This window comes from Gorilla gorilla, chromosome 13 (assembly GCF_029281585.2).
Source record: "Gorilla gorilla gorilla isolate KB3781 chromosome 13, NHGRI_mGorGor1-v2.1_pri, whole genome shotgun sequence".
NCBI classification, from domain to species: domain Eukaryota; kingdom Metazoa; phylum Chordata; class Mammalia; order Primates; family Hominidae; genus Gorilla; species Gorilla gorilla.
Window position 1 is genome coordinate 42,476,112 of NC_073237.2, and position 17,196 is coordinate 42,493,307.

The window sequence follows — 17,196 nt, forward strand, 5'->3', positions numbered from 1 at the left end:
CAGGTGATCCTCCCACCTCATCCTCCCAAGTAGCTGGGATTACAGGCATGAGACACCATGTTAGGCTAATATTTTTTTTTTTTTGAGAAGGAGTCTCGCTCTGTTGCCAAGGCTGGAGTGCAGTGGTGTGATCTTGGCTCACTGCAACCTCTGCCTCCCGGATTCAAGCAATCCTCCTGCCTTAGCCTCCCAAGTAACTGGAACTACAGGCACACGCCGCCATGCCCAGATAATTTTTTGTATTTTTAGTAGAGATGGGGTTTTACCTTGCTGCCCAGACTGGTCTCAAACTCCTGAGCTCAGGCAATCAGCCCACCTTAGCCTCTCAAAGTGCTAGGATTACAGGCATGAGCCACCACGCTGGGCTGCCAGGCTAATTTTTGTAGAGAAGGGTCTCCCTATGTTGCTCACGCTGGTCTCAAACTCCCAGGCTCAAGTGATCTGCCTACCTTGGCCTCCCAAAGTGCTAGAATTACAGGCCTGAGCCACTGTGCCTGACCTCTCTTTCTATAAGGAAAGAAAACAAAGTCTTTTGAGATATTCCAGGAATCCATCTGGAAAATCCTACTTAGCTTGAGGTTAAAAAAAAGATTTAGTTTAGAATTTGGTTTTAGGAAGTCTGGCAAAAATATCAAATGTTTTAAACACTTGATTAAATATATCAAAAGTCACTGTGAAGACACAAAAAGTAACAACTAAGAGGTTTCAAAGGCAAATAGAGAAAGTTTAATAACTGTAAAACAAAACAAAACAAACAAAACTAGCTCTTTTGTTGGGAAGATTCAATTTTCTTAAGTAATTAAAGACCAAAAAAAGGCAACATGAAGCACAAAGAATTATTTTGAGAAAACACAAAATCTTCATTTTATAGGCCGATTAGTTACAAGGGAAAGGAAAATTTTTCACAATCACTTTTAAAATCTGGAGCAATACTCTTTAAAAAGAAAACTGTCATTTTCACACAGAAGACCAAATTCTAGTTTTGCATCGGTTTACTTTTGATATTAAGACTCTTTTTTCTTTTGAGATGGAGTCTCACTGTGTCACCAGGCTGGAGTGCAGTGGTGTGATCTCAGTTCACTGCAACCTCTGCTTCCTGGGTTCAAGCGATTCTCCTGCCTCAGCCTCCCTAGTAGCTGGGACTACAGGTGCGCACCACCATGCCCAGCTAATTTTTGTATTTTTAGTAGAGATGGAGTTTCACCATGGTCTTGATCTCTTGACCTCATGATCTGCCCGCCTTGGCCTCCCAAAGTGCTGGGATTACAGGCGTGAGCCACAGTGCTTGGTCAAGACTCATTTTTAAAACCTTATAATACATTCAGTTCTAGCCAACTTGTCCATACAAGAGTCATTCATTTTGTGTGTGTGTCATCTCTCTTCCTTTTTGTATCCATTTAGATTTTATCTTTCATTCATTCTGAAACAACCTTTAAATAACCTCCAAACTAGACAAAATTATTCTTCCTTTTCCTTAAAAAAAAGCACATCCTTATACCTTATGGCTTTCCTTACCAAAAACATGTCTTAGTTTCTTTGCGTATAGTTATCTCCCTTATTATTTTTAGTCTTTTTAACTACTCTATATTAGTTAAAATTGTTAACTCTTAGTAACTTCAATTTCTAGTGAAAACTAGGAAATAAGAAATTGTGAACTGTTATGGGGTATTCCATAAAATGGTAAATCTATAAATTACCATTTTATAATTTCTATAGAAGTATATTCTTTCTCATAGTACATTTTAAAGTGTTTTTTAACAGATGTAAATATATTTAGTTCCTTTGTAATAAAAACCAAAAGTAGATTAACTTATGTTAAGCAATTAATGTTTCAGCATTTTATGTTATTTGGAAATGATCTAAATATTTAATAAATGTCCATTATCTAATTTAATTTAGCAAAACTCTACAGGCATAAGTTAACAATGAGAAGCTATTGAGAAAGAAAAGTAGCCCAGAGCAGTCTGAACTATGTGAGGTATGCAAAATTTATCATCATCTGTCTGGATAGATATGTCCAAACAATACAGTGTGGTTCCAGGAGATGAAGACATCAAATACCATGGCCTCCAATGTGGAATGCCATCAAATACAAAACTCCCTCCAAACACCTCGGAAGCGGCCATATCTGTATTGTTAACCAATACTTGTGGAGTTAAATTCAAATACATTGACTTATGCATTCATAGTTTTTATTTTAAAAAGGCAGCTCTGCCTGAGTGGACAAAGTCATCACTGGAGATCTCCTATACATTGATCTTTAGATCAGCACAAGAAGTAGAAAACATATTTATTTGGTCGCCTTTGGAAATAAAAACATTTTTCAGATCTGGCTTTTGTTAGTAATTGTCTTTATTTGTATCATGTCTTTTATTCTCAAATTGATTATACTTTGCACTGCTAGATGTCTAAAATCAACAAAAAAACTAAAATAATGATAGCTAGATGCTTAGAAATGATCCAACATGCCATAGCTCCTTCATAAGCAGATGACCTGAAATACCATTGCCCTGTCCCTTTGTGTTGCCAATCAACTTGGCCTTGAGACTTCACTGCATTCTTAAGCCATTTTATCTCTCCTCTCTTCCTCCAATGTGGGATGAGACTAACTAAAACTAAGTCTTCCAGTGACATGGGACAAACTTACATCTAAAATGTTGATCATCAATACTTTCAGAAGAAAAAAAACTCAACCAAAAGGAAGAGAAAGAAACGTAGCTCAGAAGAGTCTGAACTATGTAAAGTAGGCAAAATTTATCAGGCCCAGAGAGACATGAGTACGAGATTTTTGTCACACCCTGCCCCAAATCCATGCCCAGGGGATGTGACCCTCACCCATTATGTTCATGCTCCTGGAATTTATGGTTAAAAAAAAAAGTATAGCCAATCCTTAGTTTATATGCAACTAAGGAACTGCCCCTTCTTAAAAAAAAAAAAAAAACCCGCTTGTAACTGCTGCTAATTGGAGTTTATATTCATAGCAACTTGAAGACGTGTCCCCCACATTGCAGTTCTCAAATTTGGCCCAAATAAACTGTTTATACTAATTTTGCCTCCATTTCTTTTGTTAAGAAGTTGACACAATTTTAAGTACCCGTATTAAAAAATAATTACTATTGAAAAGTTCATTTATAATTTCTATTCTATTTACAATTCAATTATTGTATTCAACAAGTGTATTCAATAGAATTCAATTGAATTCTATTCTATAATTCAATTGTTCTTAATTGTAATTGACTTATTTATGAAATTTCATTAGACAGACAAAGCTAGTCAACATCTCATTATTAATATTTTCCTATTAACTATTTTTACAGCATATGCATGTTAGCCAAATATCACAAAAGCAAGAACCTAAAAAAAAGTTAAGGCCGGGCTTGGTGGCTCATGCCTGTAATCCCAGCACTTTGGGAGGCCGAGGCGAGCAGATCATGAGGTCAGGAGTTCGAGACCAGCCTGACCAACATGGTGAAATACCATCTCTACTAAAAATACAAAAATTAGCCGGGCATGGTGGTGCACGCCTGTAATCCCAGCTACTCAGGAGGCTGAGGCAGGAGAATCGCTTGAACCTGGGAGGTGGAGGTTGCAGTGAGCTGAGATTGCGCCACTGCATTCCAGCCTGGGCAACAGAGAGAGACTCCGTCTCAAAAAAAAAAAAACCAAAAAAAAGTTAAATACTTGTTTTTTTTGTTTTTTTTGCTTTACTGCTATACTTAATATATACTTGCTTTACTGCTGTACTTAATAAAATAGCTACCACATTTTCACTTTTGCTCTTAGATTAAACTGACAGTTTTATAATCTTAAACATCTAGTTACAATAACAAACTTATTTGCCTAGTAACCCCTGGTAGAAAAAAACTGTATGTATGTATTATATTTAATGTCGACAACTCTGAAGACATGCCTGCTTTAGTTAATCCAACAAACTTAAAGTAATTTTTATTTACTGAAGATTATCCTGTATCATACTGTTAAAGAGAACTAAAGATAGCCTGAGAAGGACTCCATACTTCTATATTTGAGTCCTTGTGGATGAACTGTAACCTAACTTAACAGGTAGACAAGATTGAAAACCTAACTTAGGAGTACGTTCCTGTAACAATAGCCGAGTCTTGGCCAATTCTAGTAGCCATACTTCAACCACTTAGACACTGCTGAGTGTTCAAACTGTGTTCAAATAAGGCAAACACCAACCTGTAACCAGTCCAGCTCTTTCTGTACTTCACTTCTAATTTCTGTATGTCACTTCCCTTTTTTTGTTTATAAATTTGTTCTGACCATGAGGCATCCCTGGAGTCTCCATGAATCAGCTGTAACTCTGGAGGCTGCCTGATTTGTGAATCATTCATTGCTCAATTAAACTCCTTTAAGTTTAATTTGGCTGAAGATTTTTCTTTTAACAATATCAACTTGAAGAACATTTGCGCTAGGTCTTATTTTTCTGAAAGTTTAAAAAATACTTAATTTGTATAACCGCTTTTTCTTTAAGGCAATTAAATACAGCTCTTTATAAGTTAATTTTAGGATAGTCTCTAGAGGTAGAAAAATATTACACATACATGCATACACAGACATACATAAAATACAGACAGAAGCAGATTTCACAGTTTTCATTTGAAAACTGTAGCCATGTGCCAGGTACAATAATACAAAAACAGTTCATAAAGAATTTCTGAATCCAAATTGTGTTTCTGGCAGATGGAACAAGTTAAGATTATCTACAGGATGGCTAAAGCTTTTCACTGTTTCTGGGAGAAAAAACAAGATTTTTTTATTTGCTCAATTTCCAATCAGCTCTATTTCTTCTTCTTCTTCTTCTGGTGAGTAATCTCCCTGGCATTTGCATATCAAAGAGATAACCCTCAGGTCCTAGAGGAGACAGGGTGGAAAATGTAGATCTTAATGGCAGAGAGCCAGAAAAAGCACCTTAAACAAAGGTAAGGTTTGTTACTTAAACTCCTTCTCCATTGGTTAAGAGTGTCTGGTGATTCAGTCCTTCTTTTCTTCCTGATGCAGAGAGACAAGCTTATAAATGGAGACTTCCTTTGTAGATATAAATTTCTCTTACAAAGAGTCTCAAAATAACTCTCTCAAAATAATCTTTATGCCAGATAGCATATTTTGGCAACTAATTCAGCTAGATCTGTGTCTTCCCAATCCAGCTTTAAAAAAAAAAAAGCTAGATTACTGAGTTCAGGATGGTGCCCATGAATAAATAGGGCAAAGCATGTTCTATACCTAGACTCAGTGTGGATAGCTTCAGCAAATTTCTGAGTTTTCCTTTGGGATAAGAAAGCCTTTCACTATTGCCTCTGAGCTTAGATTTTGACTAAAGCATACAGGTGGCTAAAGAAAACCCAGCTGGTTTATTCTGAGGGACTAATTTCATAAGGCATTTTTTTTTCTAACTTTTTGTCTTCAAAGTGGAAAAATAACTGAGTGAAAAAGTTAGTAGATTCAGAGTAATTAGGCAGAGGAGGGTAGAAAGAAGGATATTGTAAGGACTCAGTGGGTTCTTCTTGCCTGCTGCCCAGATAGAGCTGATTTATCATTTATCAAGGCAGGGGAATTGCAATAGAGAAAGAGTATTATACATGTAGAGTTGGCTAAATGGGAGACGTGTTTTATTATTGCTCAAATCAGCTTCCCTGGAAATTTGAAAGCTAGGGTTTTTCATGGATGGTTTGGGGGATGAATGGGGCTGTTTAGGCAATAAGTGCTTGCTGCTAATTGGTTGGGGGTGCAATCATAGGGGTGTGGGAAATAGTCCTTATGCATGCTGAATTGCTTCTGGATGGGGCCACAGGAGTGGTTGGTGGGTCCAGGTGGAGCCATCAGTAGTCAGACACACAAAAAACCTGAAAAGACATCTCAAAAGGCCAATCTTAGGTTCTAAAATACTGATGTTATCTGCAGGAGTAATTGAAGAAGTTGCATATTTTGTGACCTCCAGAATAATGGCTGGAAACTGTTTATATCTACACCTTAGCAGAATTCAGACTCCTCTATCCTCCTTGCCTGATGGCCTCTCATCAGCTTTGCTGAGGTGGTTGAATTTTAAGGAAGGACTATTATCATTTAAACTACAGACCAAGTGTCTCCCAAAGTTAGCTTGGCCTAAGCCCAGGAATAATTATGGGCAGCTTGAAGGCTAAAGGCAAGATGGGGTTTGGCTTGATCAGATCACCCCTACTGCCATAATTTTCTCACTGTTATAATTTTTGCAAAGGTGGTTTCAATTGAGGGAAGAAGCAGTTGGAGTTAAGTCAGTCAACGTACATTTTTAGTTCCATTATCATTTTGCCTTTTGTAAAAAGTCTTTTTAAAAGAAAAAAAAAATAGAGTCTCATTCTGTTGCCAGGCTGGAGAGCAGTGGCATAATCAAGGCTCACCGCAGCCTTAACCTTCTGGGCTCAAGTTATCCTCCTGTTAGCAGCAGCAAATCTGTATGGGTCTGCAGCAGCTTGATTTTTGCCTTCTTAAAGGAAATAATTCTTCCAAGGGGCATAAGGCAGAGTGAAAGACTGAGGCAAGTTTTTGAGCAGGAGTGAAATTTAAAAAGTTTTAGAGCAGGAATGAAAGGAAATAAAGTACACTTAGAAGAGGGCCAAGTGGGCACCTTGAGAAATCCAAGTGCCCTGTTTGACCTTAGACTTGGGGTTTTATACATTGGCATGCTTCTGGGGTTTTGCATCTCTCCTCTTTTGATTTTTCCTTGGGGCAGGCTGTCCACATGTGCGTGAGTCATGTGTTTCTAGGGAAAGTCTGTATACCAGTTAAACTCCATGATTTTGCCTCTTAGTGCCCATGTTTGAGCCTGCTTGCCCAAATCCTGAGATCTTACTAGGAAGCTGCTGATCACTAGCTTCAGGAGTTTTCTATCTATTGGGAGATTGTCTTTCCCTGCTGCCAGTTGCAACCTATTATTATTTTAGAGAGAGAGTTTAACAACCACCTGATGATCATCTGATGCTCACCTGACATTCCTAGTTGGAGGGGGTCTCTCCTCCCTTGCTCATGTCTGCCTAATTACCTACTCTAACATTTTCCCCCACAAGAATCCATGACCCAATTCTTTGAGAAACTGGATGAAGGTCAGTCTTCTGTAACTGCTTCCTGCTGACAGAAGTGTGATGGTGATTGTTCTGTGGGTCTTGGCCTCTTGCTAGCTGTCAGGGCAGGGTGGCTGCATGGGTTGGTGGAAGCAGTATCCAGCCAGGTCTAAGGGAGACAGGGGCAGGATTTCACCTCTGCCATGTCCCACTGATGGGAAGTCTAGGAGTCCTCTGTAGAAGGGTGACTCTTGAATGTTGAAAGGATGGTATCCCTCACTGAGGATCATCTGGAACTTGATCATCTAAAGGTGAGAGAAAGGAGACAAATTGGGTTATTAGATTTTTGAAGACATGGGCTGAAAGGAGCAAAAGTAGAGGCTAACGTGTGGGCCTAAAAAGGGAAGAACCCAGGGAAGATCCCATTTCCAGGTTCCTTACCAATCTAACTAACCATGAGAGGCTTGTTCTTGTAAGCTGGAGGCTCGATTTAGGAGTTGTCTGATGTTGTTTTGTACTTTTACTGATTGATTTACCCAAAAGCAACATTTTTTATCTAAAGCTAAACAAATTCCTCCCTGTGCTTCCATTAACATATCTAGTCCTTGACAATTTTGGAGGACTACAACTGCTAAAGTGTTAATTTGCTCTGGCCATGGTTAAGGTTTTAGCCATGATATTAAACTTGCTGGCTATTTCCTTTCAGAGTTGGCTATAAGTCAAGGAGGCTTTTGAGATTCTGGCAGTTTAGGTTCCCATACCAGCTATAATGCTGAGGCCCATAAGAAGGGGAATTAATTGGATAGCCCTTTTCACCCTGGGCAAGATAGAATTCCCATGGATTGGTACTGGAAGAGAGAGATTGCCAGGGAGTATAAAGATGTCCAGGGGTACATAATCTATGGTACAAGTTCCAATCCATTTAGTGAGGAGGCATTGGTAAACTGATTGGCCACAAACACAGAAGGCTCCTTGGGTTTTAAGACAAGTAGAGATGTCAAAACAAAATAAGAGATGAGGACAGCCCCCCAAAATACCAAGGATGATAACACACCCAGGTAGCTGGTAGCTACATTCATGCCTGCTAACACTTGGGTACATGGGGTTTGGCTCTGATTAGCTCCCTTGGTTTCATTTTCCCAAAAAAAGAGAACTTTGAGTTTAGTCCATTAGAACCCATTCTGCTGTGGAGCTGAGGTTGGCAATTTGCAGACATTGGTTATAATCATCAGGCTGGAACTAGAAATTTCAAGTACTGCATGAGCTTGGGCATTGCTGGCAAAACTGAATGGACTTATTTAGCAAAGTTGCCTGAAGAAAGATAATATTTGAAGGTTTGGGGAATCTTGGTTGATGGTGGAATTGGTTTTGGGTGTATGTTCCATCAGTCTGTTGGTTAGAATCTACAGAGAGAGTAACATTACAAGCTATACTGGGAAAGAGCCTACATCCAATCCATCTTTTTCTTTTGGCCATAAGACAAATAGAGGTTATTCCCATTAAAGTGATATTAGAAAAGATTGATCCAAAAATGAGAGGTTCCTTGTGGATGTCAAGGAAATACTGCTTTGCTTTTGCAAAAAATGTTATTTGCAGACCCAAATAGCTCTTTCAGATTAGGGTCCTGTTGAGAGGAAATACGTAATTCTATGTCTATGCTTGTCCAATCTCTGGTACAGGCTGGATAAGCTCTCCCTGGTGTTTTAGAGGAAGAGCTAGTACATAACCAGCATTTGGTGGAGTAAGGGGATCCTGTGTTTTGGAGCAATTGCTGAGCTTTTTCTAATAACAGGAAATCAGGATGGCAGAGTGCTGCCAGTAAAGCGTTGAGTGTGAAAACCAACAGGAGCAGATCCATGGTGACCTAAGGTGATTGTGAGAGACAGAAATTGATCACAAAGCAAGCTGCCACTGGAACTCCTGGTGGTGTACAAGTTGGGATTAAAATAGTGATAATAATCAGAGCAATTGTTAGTAAAATTCCTAATACTAGGATCACCTTACTTTGAGGTGAAAGGATGTTGAGGGGGCATTACTTATGTTTTCACTAAAAGAGGAATTTCAGGTCTTCCAGCGCCTCACAAGTGTATTCTGGAGCTGAGGGTGTTGGTTCTGGCTCTGGTGTTTCATGGCCTTTCCATGACTTCACCCAGGCATAATGTATCCAGCTGGCTATCTCTGGTACTTTAATGGCTGTGGGAATAGATACTGGAGCAGTGAAGTGGCCCCCCCAGAATACAGTTAGTTAGGAATTTGGGGTTTCAACCTTCCAATCTTCAATGAGAACTAGAGCCTGGAAGATACAGAGGCTGGGATTGTTTCCCCTTCCAATGTTGGGTTTGTTTTTAACCCATATTCCCAGAGAGTCTGTTGGAAGCCTGCTAAAGAAGAAACATACTGGGTGATTTTGGCAGTTTCTTCATCTAGTATCAGATAAGTCTGAATACAGAAATGGCCTACGACATAAGATCTCAAAGGGGCTTAATTGCTAGGGAGCCTTAGGGGCAATGCAGATCTGAAGGAGGGTTAAAGGTAAGAGGTCCACCCATGACTGCTATTTCCTGACAGAGATTATTGAGGATGCATTTCAGGGTTTGGTTAATTCTTTCCACTTTTCCTGAAGATTGCAGTTCTCAGGCAAAGTGAGGGTACCACTTTATGCCTAGGGCATTACTAACCTGTTAAGTTACTTGGGGAAAAAAAGATGAATCATTGTCACTCTGCAATGACCTGGGGAGTTCAAAGCAGGGAATGAGTTCCTTTAGGAGCAATCAGCTATCTCCTGTGCCTTTTCAGTCCTTGTGGGGCAGGAGTCTTCCCGTTCTGTGAAGGTACCTACACAGACCAAGAGGTACTTACACCTGTGGCATGTGGGTAGCTGAGTGAACTCCATCTACCAGTCCTCCCCAGGGTATGTACCTCTCCTTTGGATTTGACTTATTATGGAGGGGGCTTCCCCATCTAGGGATTATTTGTGGTTCACAAGGTGCAGGCTTGACAAACCTATTGAATAATTTTGTTTAGTCCCTTCCCACTGAACACCCATTTACAAATTTGCCCTAGACTGTCCTTTTCAAGGTGGCATGAGTCATGTAAACACTTGATGACTTTCCACTGGGAGGCATTAGGTAGAGGGAGAAGTTCTCCCAACATGTACCATCCATTGGTTTCTTCTTTATACCCATGCTGGATGGCCCAATCTATTTCTTCCTTAGTGTACTGGAGAAGGGCAGTTCACTGGGGAGAGGGGAGTAAAGTCCCCACGGAGGTGTCTTTTGAGATGGCTGCCTCTTTAGCTCTTTGGTCAGATAACATATTTCCCCATGCAGTTTCATCAGAACCCCTCTGGTATTCTTTACAGTGCACTGCTGCCACTTCCTGAGGCAAATGAACAGCCTCTAGTAGCTCTAAGATTGGAGGTCTCTATGTAATAGGAGTATTCCAAGCTGTTAGGTATCCCCCTTCCTTCTGGTTAGCCATGTGGGTGTGAAGCACCAGGAAGGCATATTTGGAATCTGTATATGTGGTTATTCGTTTTCTTTCCCCAAGTTTTAGGGCCCTGGTCAATGTGATGGGTCAGCTAGTTGCACTGAGGTCCCCAGGGACAGAGCTACCACCTCTGTAACTGGGTGAAGGGACATATAGCATACCCTGCATATCTGTCTCCATTCTTGACAAAGCCAATCCTATCTGAAAACCATATTTCATCTAGATAACCTAGGGGCTGATATTGTAAGTCTTCCAGGCTGGCATAAATTTGGTTAAGTATCTCACAACATGAATGTGTTCAGTTATCCTCTTCTAGTAGTGGCAGGAAGGAGGCTTGGTTAAGAGTGGAACACCACTCAACTGTTACCTGTGGGTTTTCTGACAACAAGACTTGGTAGTTTAGCAGTCTGTTGTCAGTGATCCATTGTGGTCTTTTTATATCCAATAAGGGGCCTATTCGTTGGAATGTCAGGAGCCTGACTGACTGTCCCATTGTGATTTTGAGGGCCTCCTTGGGTAAAAGGGCTGCTGCAGCCACTACCTTTAGGCAGTGTGGCCACCCTTGCACTACTGGGTCTAGGTTCTTTAAAAAGTAACCTATAGGACATTTGATGGCCTGATGGTTTGAGTTAGAACTTCCAGGGCTACAGCTTACTTTCAGTGATGAGAAGCTGAAATGGTTTGGTTAGTATGGGTAGCCCAAGGGCTAGGGCTTGTGAGAAGGCAGTTTTTAGTTCTCTAAAGGCTTGCTTCTGATCTTTTTCCCAGAGAAGTGGGTCCTGATCAGTCCCTTCTTTTAGAACCTGATATAAGGACTTAATAATTCCACCATATGCCAGAATTGAAAGTCTGGAATATCTTGTGATCCCCAGAAAAGCCCAAAGTTGCTTTTGGGTGGGTAGGTATTCTAAGGATGGCCTGTATCCATTCTGGAGAAAGCTTATGTTCTCTGTGGGATCAGGATTATCCCCAGGTATTGGACCTCTTTTCTTAATTGCTGTGCCTTGGCCTTAGACATCTTGTACCCTCTGTGAGAAAATCTAGTGTCTGGACTAGATGCAGGATTCATAACTCTCTTGTAGGGGAGCAGATTAACAGGTCATCTGTCATCTATGTACTGTAGGAGACACCCTCAACCCTCAAGAGTTAGGTCCTGCAAATCTCTAGCCAAGACTTGCCCAAACAAATTGGAACCATCTCTGGAACCTTGTGGAAGTACTATCCAGATTAGCTGTAGACTCCTTCCTTTTTCATTCCCCAATTCAAGTGCAAATACAAATTGGGAGGATGAGTCTAGGGAGACACAAAAGAAAGCATCTTTGAGCTCTAAGACTGAGAACAAATGAGCATTTGGAGGTAATTCTCCTAGAATAATATATGGGTTGGGGACCATTGGGTGTATTGGGACTACTGCCTCATTTATGATTTGCAGGTCCTGGACTAGCCTATATTGTCCATTACTCCATTGCTCTTTTTAACAGGTAAGACAGGGGTGGTACATAGCGAGTTATAGGATATTAATAATCCATGTTTTAGACATTTTTCAATTAGGGGATGAAGTCCCTTTTGGCCAGACGTCAAAGAGGAAGCTGCCTTCTACAAGGTTAGCTAGAAGGATCCATGAGCTGAGTTACTATAGGCATTACCATTATGACCTTTCCTGATATTCTTGAGCCCCAGACTTCTGGATTAATGGAAAAGTCTGGAAAGTTCATCCTTGTGTGTGACTTCCTTGAGGCATAAGATTGCATTTGGAAAAGGTTAACTAAGCCCCTAGTCTAAATAAAATATCTCTACCCAAAAGCAGTGTAGGACATTCTGCTATCATTAAAAATGAATGAGAAAAGACAGTTTCCCCTCACAGGCAGCAAAGATGAGGAGTGAACCTTTGGGTTATGGGCACCCAATTTACCCCCATCACCTTGGAGGATAATTGCCCACGAAGACATAAGCACCAAGCAGGCCATTTCCCAAAGAAAACTTATAGTCCTACCTGCCACATCCAAAGCAGCCCTTAGCTCTCTCCCTTCAATAGTAATGTTCAGTCCAGGAGCTGGCTGGAGTGGCGGGCCCCTTCAGCTTAAGGCCATCAGGAGTTGGGATTCTGTTCTAGGGGCCCTTCAGCCCTCAGGGCAGTTCCATTTCCAGTAGTTGAGTTTGTGACAGAAAGGGCAAGCCATGTAGGGATTTTTCCCATCTGTCCCACTGCGGCAGTTTGTCTTCCAGTGTCTTGGCTTCCCACACTGATGGCAGTTAACTGGGAGAGTATTCTGAGGGCAACTTGGAGAGGGCTGGTGGATTTTTAGGGCAGCCAATAGTTGGAGCTGCTGCTTTTCCTTTTACCTCTTCTTTCCCTGAGCCCTTTCCTCTTTCTCCTAGTCCTGGTTGTAAAAGACAGAGGAAGCTATTTTGAAGATGTCAGGCATAAGGGTTTTGGGGTCCAGTGCTAGTTTTTAGAGTTTCCTCCAAATATGTGGGGCTGCCTGAGTTCAAAAATGGTCCTTCAGGACCAGTTGCCCTTGTGATGTCTCTGGGTCTAGGTTAGTGTGTTTCACCAGGGCCTCTTGTAGCCTCTCTAGGAAAGTGGTGGGGTTTCCAAGAGGTCCTTGATCTATTAAGGCCAATTTTATTATAGTTTACAGGCTTGGCTCTGCTAGCTTTCATTCCTTCTACAAGACATAAGAACATGCAATTCTTTGCCCATATGCCCCCATGGGTATTGTAATCCCAATTGGGGTTGACCCAATGAACTGTGGTGGCCCATACAGGGTAGCCACCAAGGTCAGTCATGTGCATTGCATTTGCAAATTGTTGGGGTGCCTCCATAATGGAGTCATGTTCTCCCTTAGACAGGGTTTGTCCTAGTATGACTGAGAGATCCCTCCAAGTGAGTTCAAATGTTAAGCCCAGTTTATGGAACCCTTCGATGCATTTGTCAGGATCCTCCATAAACTTCCCTAGTTCTGTTTTAATTTGACTCAGGTCTTGCATATTAAATGGAGTCTGAACTCTAGTAAGTCAACTGACTTCTTGAAGGGAGCATAACTTAAGGGGGTGGTGTCCAGAGGATGGCCCTGGGTAGGGAAGGGAAGGCTCCAGGGCCAGGAGACTTGGATATAATGGGGCCAAAGGGTAGGGTTTGAGCTAAGTTCCACTCTTGGTTCCTCCAGGGCTTGAGCCCTGGGTAAACCCAATGAGAGGTCTCCCGAACCAACCAGATGGGGCAGCATGATTATGGCTGCTATCATCATTGGATGAATTTTACAAGCCCAACAAAGGTCTGGGTTGTTTCTTAGGGCCTGTACATAGGGGATTTCTGTCTATTTTCCCTGCTAGTGGCAAAACAGATCTAGCTGATAGAGCATATTAAAATTTTAAAATTTATGCTTCCACTTTCTGGTCAAGATTCCTGCTCCTGGAGCTTGTATTAAAACCAGGCTGTGATACAGAAAAATATTAGCCTTTTCCTTTTCAGGGTTTTGGGGTCAAACTTTCAGTTCTTGAGGATGCATCCAAAGGATTTGTACTGTAGTAGGGAGATGTGACTACCCATCTGTGAAGATACAACAAAGGAGAAAAAAAGGAAAAAGAAGGTATCTCCTTTTATTTCCCTATTATCCTTTCCTGAACAGGGCATCCCCCATTCATCCTTAGGGTTCCAGAATGAACCTGTCTTACTGGGTACCCAAACCTGTGTCCCATCTCATCACAATTACCCACTTGAGAACAGAGGAAATACCCAAGTGAACAGGGGTCCCCTATTTATCCTTGGAGTTTCAGAATAAACCGGTCTTACCAGGTACCCCTAAGCTTGCCTTCATCTCTGTTCTAATGGTAATCTGTTCTGTGCCTGTGGCCTGTGACCAGCCTTTATCTCTCTCTGTCCTATGGGTACTTTGTCTCTTGCACCTGCAGCCTTGGGCTGGCCTATATCCTTATCTCCATGATCTTATAGTGACTCTTACTCAGAGCATTCTGGCAACAAAATGATTACCTCTTTTTTTTATAATCCATTTCCCATGTTCTTTAAGTAGATGAGAAGCTTGTTTTTCAGCCAACTGCTGCAAGAGGCTGCACTTCCCTCCCTTTAAATATGACCTTGAGAGTCCTTATGCACAGTGAGGAGGGTATGGAAGTGATTAGAGGAAGGGAGAAAATTTTGTATTTGAGGTTCCCTGTCCTCCTGGGGTAATATCCAGAAGAAATGCTTGAGTAGACAGGACAATCCCTCTGCTACAGGAGAAAGTGGGAGGAAGCATGAGGAATACTGACGGAAAACCTTCATATGCTCACATAAACAGCAGCCCTGGGATTCAAAACAGCAATGTTTATTTGCCCTCTTGACATAAAGAGGAATCTTTGGAGAACTTGGAGCTTGGGATAAGAGCCCACAAATGGCAAAGGAAGACTTTTCTCTCCTCCCAAAGGGGGTGCTAACTCAAAAAAAGCAAGTAGGTGAGATCCTTAAAGAACCAAAGAGTGATGTCCTATGCAGCCATAAAAACTTCTTCAAAAGCCACCAAAAACTTGATCCTGGAGCATAACAGGGATGAAAAGTGTATGGTAAGTCATAAGGAGCTGGCAGAACTGGGGTTCTAATTAGTGTCTATCCTGGCAATGAGCCAATGGACATCTGCAAGGGAGCCTGTTTCTCTGCTGCTATACAAATGCAACAAGAGCCATGGGTGAACGAATAACAGGGAGTGTGTGTTTAACGTAGAGAAGGAAGTTGCATGGCATACAAAGTGAAAGAAGAGAGACAGACTTGCCCCTGAGGCAGACAGTGTGGTGGGCACACAAGGCCGTTTCAGAATACACACAGAGAAAACAGGAGAATAGGTGGTATGGGTTTTGGGGAAAAAGACAATTGTATTTGAAAAAGCAGAGGAAATTGCAGACATTGCACAGTGTTAGGCTTTAGCCCTACCACTCTCGTGAGCCCCCTGTCTAGGAGGGCCATTAGTATTTCAGGTCTACATGGTGTGGACTCCAAGGTCCTTCCTACCCCTGTAAGCCACCGGTCAGGGTAAGCTGAGAGATCAGCCAGGGGGTGCAGAGCCACTGTGGCTGAGAGTAATAGTTCTGGGGATTGTTTGGAAGGCAGGAGAGTGAAATGGGAGAAGAAAACTGTGTACAGATCTCCTTCTTCTCCAGCCAAAGAAGGAGAGGCATAGAGATTTCTTACCACTGGGGAATGTATCCAAGCCATGTGGCATCAAAATATGTTAGCAGCAGTGAATCTGTATGGGTCTGCAACAACTTGATTCTTGCCTCTTCAAAGGAAAGAATTTGTCTGAGAGGCATAAGCCAGAGTGAGAGACCAAGGCAAGTTTTTGAGCAGAAGTAAGAGTTTATTAAAAACTCTTAGAGCAGGAATGAAAGAAAGTAAAGTAACTTGGAAGAGGGCCAGGTTGGCAACCTGAGAAATCCAAGTGCCCTGTTTGACCTTTGACTTGGGGTTTTATATGTTGGCATGCTTCTGGAGTTTTGTGTCTCTCCACTCTTGATTTTTCCTTGGGGTGGGCCATCCACATGCACAGTGGCCTGCCAGCACTTGTGAACGGCCACATGCACAGTGTATTTACTGAAGTTGTGTGTATGCTCACTTGAGGCGTTTTTCCCTTGCCAGTCAAGTGTTCCTAGAGGAAGGTCATACACCAGTTAAACTCTGCCATTTTGCCTCTTAGTGCATGCTTGAGACTGCTTGCTCAGCTCCTTATTGGGAAGTTGTTGGCCACCGGCTTCAAGTGTTTTCCATATATTGGGAGACTGCCCTTCTCTGGCACTGACTGCAACCAATTATTATTTTAAAAAGACTGCTTAACAACTACCTGACCATCACCTAATGGTTGCCTGACATTACTCGTGGGGGATGGGCTTTTCTTCTGATGTTCATGTCTGCCTAACTACCTACTCCAACACTCCCACCTCAGCCTCCTGAGTAGTTGGGACTGCAGGCTTGTGCCACCATGCCTGGCTAATTGTTATTATTATGTTTATTTTTAATAGAGATGAGGTTTCCCTATGTTGTCCAGCTGGTCTCAAACTCCTGAGCTCAAGCCATCTGCCCTCTTCAGCCTCACAAAGTGCTAGGATTACAGGTGTGAGCCACTGCTTCTGGCCAGAAGTCTTTAAGAGAGGCATATTTTGATTTATTGAGTCTCTTGGAAGGCTCTGCATGATAATCAAAATCTACATTCCATTGTTCTTGAGGAATTCAGAATTTCTTCTTTTCCAATCCACTTCATAAATGAACAGTTTTGTCTAGGTTAAAACTTTCTTACAACGACCACTGTATTTCTACATTATCTTTGAACTTCAAATTAACAACCTAATGATGCACCTCAAGGAGCTAGAAAAGAGAACAAAACAAAACCAAATTTTGTAGAAAGAAAGAAATAATAAAGATCAGAGCAGAAGTAAATGAAATTGAGAGTAAAAAATACAAAATATCAACAAAAAGGTTTTTTTGAAAAAATTAATTAACAAACCTTTACCTAAACTAAGAACAAAAGAGAAAAGACCCATGTAAATAAAATCAGAAACAAAAAGGGAGAGTTAACAAATGAGACCACAGAGATACAAAGAATCATTAAAAACAATTATGGACAACTTTTTCCAAAAGAAACCACAAGTTTCTTTTGGAAAA

General features: G+C 41.3%; 1 protein-coding gene across 4 annotated transcripts in view; it reads right to left on the reverse strand.

The window, feature by feature from the left end:
• Positions 1-704: 704 nt before the first annotated feature.
• The window catches only part of MTAP (methylthioadenosine phosphorylase), a 136,619-nt gene continuing 120,127 nt past the window's right edge, over positions 705-17,196 (reverse strand). For all 4 annotated transcript variants that reach the window (XM_063696324.1, XM_055351513.2, XM_055351509.2 and 1 more), the window contains one exon: positions 705-7,363. In XM_063696324.1, coding sequence (XP_063552394.1) covers positions 7,172-7,363 — 192 coding nt within the window. In that variant the 3' untranslated portion in view covers positions 705-7,171. The remainder of the gene's footprint in view (positions 7,364-17,196) is intronic.